General features: G+C 38.6%; 1 protein-coding gene across 1 annotated transcript in view; it reads left to right on the top strand.

The window, feature by feature from the left end:
- The window catches only part of GLO1 (glyoxalase I), a 20,613-nt gene extending 12,910 nt beyond the window's left edge, over window positions 1–7,703 (top strand). Inside the window, exons 2-4 of the mRNA XM_023734157.1 lie at window positions 3,339–3,421; window positions 5,704–5,844; window positions 7,171–7,703. Of these exons, the coding sequence (XP_023589925.1) occupies window positions 3,339–3,421; window positions 5,704–5,844; window positions 7,171–7,345 (399 nt within the window). The 3' untranslated portion in view covers window positions 7,346–7,703. The remainder of the gene's footprint in view (window positions 1–3,338; window positions 3,422–5,703; window positions 5,845–7,170) is intronic.
- Window positions 7,704–7,750: the final 47 nt, after the last annotated feature.

Here is a 7,750-nt window from a genome sequence, read left to right as displayed (position 1 = left end):
TTGAGAATGTACACAGCAGAACAATACAACCAATTAAGCAATTTCTACATGTACAATTCAGTGACGTTGATGACATTCTTCAAGTTGTGCACCCATTCTCACCCTCCTTTTCTGAATTGTTCCTCCTCTATTACCATAAACTCGCTGGCCCCTAAGCTTCCTATCTAACCTTTCGAGTTGCTCCTTCTGCCCTCTTTTTAGCATATCTCTGACTCTTCTGCCTTCCTTTTCTGCTTTTAAGATCTCAGGTGATTACGTTGAGCCTACCTAGATAAGCCAGGTACCCTATTTTAAAGTCAGCTGGTTAGTAACGTTAATTCCATCTGCCACTGGGTCGATGCCAACTCATAGCGACCATATAGGACAGAGTTGAACTGCCCCCATAGGGTTTCCAAGGTTGTAAATCTTTATGAAAGCAGACTGTGACATCTTTCTCCCATGGAGCTGCTGGTGGGTTTGAACTACTGACCTTTTGGTTAGCAGCAGAGCACTTAACCGCTGCACCACCAGGGCTCCTAAAGTCCCTTACACCAAAAAAAAAAAAAACTATTGCTGTCGAGTCGATTCCAACTCACAGCAACCCTATAGGACAGAGTAGAACTGCCCCATAGGGTTTCCAAGGAGCGACTGGTGGAATCGAACTGCCAACCTTTTGGTTAGCAGCCATAGCTCTTAACCACTATGCCACCAGGGCTCTGCTCAGATTAGTTTTGATAGAATAACCAGGGACATATTTAAAATATAAAATTGGTTTATCAAGCACAGCTGACCAGCAAATGGGAGGGAGGGAGCTAGTCAGTGTCAATGCCCTCTAGTCAAAGACCACCAGGAATACACCTGAAATTAAACAGGTTTCTTGCTTATTGCAACAAGGGAGAATGCACACCAGGAAGAATTGTGGTGCAGATGTTTCAGTAGAAGGAATTAGAAAGGATCTATTATAGAATTGGACTTGTGTTAGCTGGTTTTGTGAAGGGTGTAAGGAAGCAGGATTTACTCCGAATTGGATACAGGAGTAATTCTGTAACTAGTTATCTTAGTGAATATTATCGAGAAGAAGGGAAGAATACACCACGTTAGCCAAACTGAAAGTAACAAGCCTTTACTCACTGCTATAGAATAAACAATAGGCCCAAAAGGAAAGGGTGCCAGCTCCCCCAATGTTTTTCCTGCGCGGAATGGCACCTGGTGGGCAAAGGTCAGGTGGATCAGCTCGATCAGCACAGATTGAGGTGGAAGTAGGCTGAGTCCTTGAATGCAATTCTTCCTCCAGAGACTGCAGTGCACTGACTGTGCCCTGAGTCTGGGGTGGGAGAGGCAACTTTCCCCCATGAGGCCTGCCAGGTTCAGCCTTTCTAATTGCACACGGTCAGGCCTGGAAGAGCACACACAGGATTTTGTCTTGGAACCGGCCTCCTCAAGTTACAGTTGTAACTGGTAGAGAAGCAGCAGTCACTCACATTAACCAGGAGAGGGGAATGGTTGCTATTTTTGTAGCGTTCCTAGTGCCTTGTTTTTTCTGCGTAGACAAGAATATGAAGTGGTCTTCCTGCCTTTTTTTTTTTTTTTTTTTTTGGGTCTCACTTCATTGCAGTGACAGAGTGAATTTGTTGTTTTTTATGTTCAACAGGAGAAAACAAAGTCCTAAGTCTGAGTGCCAGGCCAGTGTCTGGATGTCAGGAGGTGCTTTGCTCTGTCTCAGCCGCTTGCTGAAACTGAGACAATCCAGAGTCTAACAGCCAACCGAGAAAAGCAATCCAAATATTCTGGGAACTTGTAACTTCAGAGCCAACTGCATTATATGTGATTATGTGCTGCGACTAAAGAAATGATTGTATTCATGGAGATCAGTTGAATAAGATAAAGTAGTTTTAGGCTTGTTTTGTTTTAAATGAGTTTTACTGCTGAAAAAGTACATTTTGGTTACTTAAAAAGTCAGCAAAATAGAAAAATATTTCCTCATGATGCTGAATGAATAAGTACGTTTATATTTTATATGATGTGAGTTATAGGGAGAGGTGGCTAGTGGCTGCATAAGGAGAGGTCAGAGTTTTCAGGCATGTTTTGTCAAGACCATGGGTATAAGAGAATAAAAATCTTTTGGGAAGGACTGACATGGTTTACGGAAACCCTGGTGGCGTAGTGGTTAAGCGCTATGGCTGCTAACCAAAAGATCAGCAGTTTGAATCCACCAGGCACTCCTTGGAAACTCTATGGGGCAGTTCTACTCAGTCCTGTCGGGTCGCTGTGAGTCGGGTCGCTGTGAGTCGGGTCACTGTGAGTCGGAATCGACTCGACGGCAGTGGGTTTATGGGTTAACATGGTTTACAAGACTCATGGTCTGAAAGGTAGAAAGAGACCTGAACTTGGAATCAAAAGGGTTGGGTGGTTAATTTAATCACTCTGGGTGTCAGTTTCTCATCTATAAAATGGGAATATTATTAATACCTATCTCATAGAGTTATTGTAGCTAATGAAGTCAAACCCCTAGGCAAAGTATTATTATTAATGCTAATAATAATCTTAACTTTGTGAATTTATATACTTGCTATCCTTTTTTTTTCTTCCCGTCAGAATAAGCCTTCCATTACCTGATTTGTAAATTGGATGGTTTCACAAAGGTGTTGTGACAGTATCTTTTTACCCTTTCAGTTTTTTAGGAGTCTAAGTAATCTTGTAACTCCTTGCTGATTTACATGGTTACCAGTGAATGGTGCAGAATCAGCATTTATGCATTCATTCAACAAATATTATAGTCATTGAACTCTTTATTTGTAACATCAGGGTCTTAGTTTGGGTTGCCCAAAAGCAGACTCAAGATAAGGGTTTAGTTGTAGTTTATTTGGGAGATGATCACAGAAAGCTCTGTGCAGTGGGGGAATGGAGGCCAATAAAAGATGTATTAAGAGCGGATTGCCACTATGGCTAACTGGGGGACGGTCCTGCTGGGGAGCCTCTGAGAGACCGTGTGGAACATGCCTCAGAATTGTCCCACTAAGAGGCAAATAGGTCAGGGTTTTTTTTAATACATCATTGATTGAGGGTTATTCCTAGGTATAAACTCTCTGGCACTTTGGACCTGTCCCACATAGGGGCTTGTTCCTGTGGCCAGAAAACATCCTGGACAGAGAGCTGTAGTAGGAAGTGGTAGGTGGTAAGTATGGGAACTGTTTCCAAACAATTCCCATGACTGGCAAGGGGACAGAGTTGCCTTTCTTTTTTTAAAAAACATTTGTGGTAGAATGGTGGACTGTTTGTTTCTTGTACAGAAAGCACAATTAATATTTATAATAAGTGGTAAAAGTTAAAGGTGTTTAATACATACTGTTTCTCCTTAGGATTTTCTATTGCAGCAGACCATGCTACGAATTAAAGATCCTAAGAAGTCACTGGATTTTTATACTAGAATTCTTGGAATGACGTAAGTAAAATACTTATTAGTACCTGTAATGTTTAAGTAAATGTTCTGTCATAACTTTGCAAGTATAGGGAATGTTTTCAGACCCATTTAAAAAATGAATTAAAATTTGTTTTCGTAGTAACAAAGGTTCCTTTGGCCAGGAGCCTGGGTCTGTGCCTGACTGGCCAGGGCTTTTAAGTTCCTTTTTATCTATATCCCAGCCAGGCTCCTGGGCAACAAAGGACACAAATACTTGCATTTTCTTCAACATTCTTTTCTCCAAGTGCTGCCAGCCAAATCTGTAATGTCTTCAGACCCTTTTAGATATTCTGACACTTTTGGCCTCTTGTTTACTTCAGAAAAGATGTAGATATAAGAATGTATTCCTCAGAAAAGTGAATGGATTTACTTAAAACTGGCTGTCTGCTCCATTTTTATAGGGTATGTTCTCTTTTGCTCAACAGGTAAATCTTATAATCCTTAAGACATTTTTATTTGTTTTTTGTTTGTTTGTTTTTGGTAGCACAGATACATAAAGAATAAATTAAATGATTTTTAATTTACTCCCTAGATAACCCGCATTGACACTGGGAGAAAAATCAGGTAGTGCAGTATATGCCTATGTTTAGAAAATTTGACCAATTCAGAGAAATACAAAATGAAAAGTGTTAGTCTTCCTCCCCCAGTCCTTCTCCCCAAAGGTAACTCCTGTTAGCAGTTTCTTGTCGTTCTTTCCAGAAAAAGTACTTATGCATATACTTATGGCATATTTCAAGGACCGAATAAAATTTATTGAACACTTGTTATTATTTTCCAGGCACTTTATATGTTATTTCATTCAGTCTTCACAGTAGGCTTATGAGGTTAGTTTATATCTCCATTTTACAGACAAAGGAAGAAACTAAAGCTTAAAGAGATTAAGTTACTGGCATCACATCCCACAGTTAGCAGGTGGTAGAGCTGGAATTCAAATCCATGCCTGGTTGACTCCAGTGCTTACCCTGTTTTTAAAGAGATCCCAAAGAGGGTACAACTTGACATTATACTGGAAGCCACGCTCAGCTGAGAAAAGCAAGTTGCAACAGGTTCATTTACTCCAATTCCCATCTGAGTGGTCTGTAAGGCTTGTGTAATCTACTTTAGTAGGTGCAGAGATAGTTTTTCATGATTGGAGTATTTGAGGTATTTGATCCTTTAAGTTTATTATGTTAGAGTAAATCTTATTTGTGGTAACTTAATGCATGGGTCTCAGTGGGCTAAGGCATATTACATAGAAGTGATAATTAAATAAGACATTTGGAGCAGAACTCTAGAAACTTTCTATTAGCTATGCTTCAACCATTTCCTCTTGTTGATTATAAACAAAGTCATCTTAGAGCATTTAATCTTCAATAATCTAAAGAAAATTGTATTATATGCATCTTCCTTCTACCCTATTCCTTGCAAAATAATTCTACACTTCAAACTTAGTTTATAGGCCATAACTTCAATGATCTTTTTTAAAACTTCAAGATTAGTAATTCATTCACTCTTTCTCTCATATCATTCTTTCCTTTTCCAGTAGCTTTTTCCTCAACCTGCAAACAAACAGGTCTTCTCTATTCTAGAGTGATTCGCGCCCCTCTGCTCTCTGGCCCTTCTTTCTTTCCATTGTCATCAACCATTGACATAGGTTGACCACAGTTGCTGCTGTTCGACTTCCTCACCTCCAGTACAGTCCAGCTTCTGCCGCCCCATGCTGCTGAAACTGCTCTCTCAGGACCATTCCGTATCTAGTGACCTTTTCTCAGTCTTAATTTTGTTTGGCCTTTCTACAGCATTTGATACTCTTAACCACCTTATTGTTGACATTCACATGTGTTCTGTGATATTAATCTCTCCTTCTTCTTCCTTCTTACCACCTATCCTCAGTTTCCTTTCCCTAGAAGTTTTTTTTTTTTGCTCATTGTATCTTTTTAAAGGAGCCATGGTGGCACAGTGGTTAAGCGCTCGGCTGCTAACCCAGAGGTCAGTGGTTCGAACCCGCCAGCCACTCTGTGGGAGAAAGATGTGGCAGTCTGCTTCCATAAAGATTATAGCATTGAAAACCCTATGGGGCAGTTCTACTTTGTCCCATAGAGTTGCTATGAGTTGGAATCCACTCGAAGGCAACAGGTTTGGTTTTGGTTTTGATTTTTCCATTAAAATAGCCTTATCATGTATGTCTTATTCTTAGTAGAATTGAATATTAGTGTTTGTTAATTTTAGTATGAATCAGTCTTTCCTACTATTAGTGATTTGGGCTTGTTGTCTTTTAACTTCAGGCTGCTCCAAAAGTTAGATTTTCCCACCATGAAATTTTCACTCTATTTCTTGGCTTATGAAGATAAAAATGACATCCCCAAAGATGCAGATGAAAAAGTAGCATGGGTGTTCTCCAGAAAAGCTACACTTGAGCTGACACAGTGAGTATGAGTTTTTATATATTCTGCATTTTGTAAGCTGTTTTTTTGTTGTTGTTGTTGTTGTGTTGTTTGTTTTGTTTTACTTTTTTCCCCTTCCTTACCAATTTAATTCAAACCAGGGCTACCTAATAATCACATTTGTAAGAATATGGGTCAAGTGTTTTTACACACTATTGTCCTTGTAATGTCCCTATGGAGGAGTTCTACTCTATAACACATGGGGCCGCCATGAGTCAGAATGAACTTGATGGCAACGGGTTTGATTTAAGTTTATTGTCCTTGTAGTATAGATAGGGCAAGTGAGATCATCTGCCTTTTAGATAGAGCATGAAATGGTAAGATATCTGCCCAATTGTAGCTAAAGAGTGTTTAGATACTCCCAGCACTCAAATTTTTGTTGTTTCATGTTTTTGCTACCTTTTTGATGCAGAAATGTTATATTATGTGTTTCTTTTAAAAGCCTTCAAACCATTTTGTAATAATTAATATTCAAAATTTTAAGGTTTTCTTTTTAGGTAGATGATGTGCTTCTAGAAATTCATCCATTTCTTCTAGGTTTTCAAATTTGTTGGAGTACGGTTTTTCATAGTACTCTGTTATGATCTTTTTATCTCAGTTGGGTCTGTTGTTATGTCTCCCATTTCATGTCTTATTTGGCTTATTTAAAATTTCAAGGTATTTTTATATTTTCAACATTTAAGAATGTAGAAATAGCTTTTCCCTCTTCCCTGCCCCCCCTTATTTCTTTATGTTGTTTCTCTGCACTCTTTAATAGCTGCCAAAGAGCATTTATTTCAGGGTGTGTAACTTAGTGTGTCCCCTGATTCAAAAGGGAGCTTTGGAATCAGACAGACCTAAACATGAGTCTTTCTACAGCATTTGATACTCTTAACCACCTTATTGTTGACATTCGCATGTGTTCTGTGATATTAATCTCTCCTTCTTCTTCCATAGCTCTGTGACCCTGAACAAGTTATATCATCTCCCTAAGCAGCAATCTCATCTGTAAAATGGAGATGCTCAAATCTAGCCTATTCAGCTGTTTTGAGGTTTAATGAAATATAAAGCACTTAGCACAATAAATGATAGTTGCTGTTATTATGATTGTTCTTATCCAGATGCCCGGTTTTAATGCTGCTTCAGTCTACCTTGCCCATTTGCCCTTTCTGTAGTTGAGATCTTAATACTTGCAGTAGCAGGGATTAGGCCAATTACATAAAGCCGTATATACACATGGTAATATTTCAATGACAGAGTGTTGCAACTCTCTTCTCGGAATATCTTTTCTACTGGACACTTGTAGTTATATATTCACTCCTTTTGTAGCAATTGGGGCACTGAAGATGATGCGACCCAGAGTTACCACAGTGGCAATTCAGACCCTCGAGGATTTGGTATGTTTGCCTATTTGTATGTGATATCTGTGAATTTGTGTGATGTGCACGTGCACCTATCTATGATTATAAACTTAAAATATTCAGGGGCTAATTATTACGTATAATCAGTTTATTAAAGGTGTGGTTATTTTTATTTCCCACAAAAAAATACAATTTTCTAAAGGGTTTTTAACTAAAAAAAAACCTGGTCAATGGTAATCCTGATTTCTGTTACTATACACTTTTACGTTGATCTGAAATCCCTCAATAAATATTACAGGATTACAAGCTTCAGCTGGCTGCCATATAGTCAATGCCAATATCAAACCTGTTAATTATGTGTAAATGATTATTCTTTTTTAGTGTAAGTTATTATTAATAGGTTGAACTGTATATGAGCCACTATTGGTTTATTTGAAATAATTTATAATTCAGAGCAGCTAATTAATTCATTCTACCCAGCCAGTTAGATTCTTGTTCTTTAATATATCATAGGCTTTGAACCTTGTTTATGAGGTCTGTTTTCAGGA

The sequence above is a fragment of the Trichechus manatus genome, unplaced genomic scaffold, assembly GCF_000243295.1.
Source record: "Trichechus manatus latirostris isolate Lorelei unplaced genomic scaffold, TriManLat1.0 scaffold00065, whole genome shotgun sequence".
NCBI lineage: Eukaryota > Metazoa > Chordata > Mammalia > Sirenia > Trichechidae > Trichechus > Trichechus manatus.
Note: the sequence above shows the minus strand (reverse complement) of the source record. Positions and strands in the feature narration are given on the sequence as shown.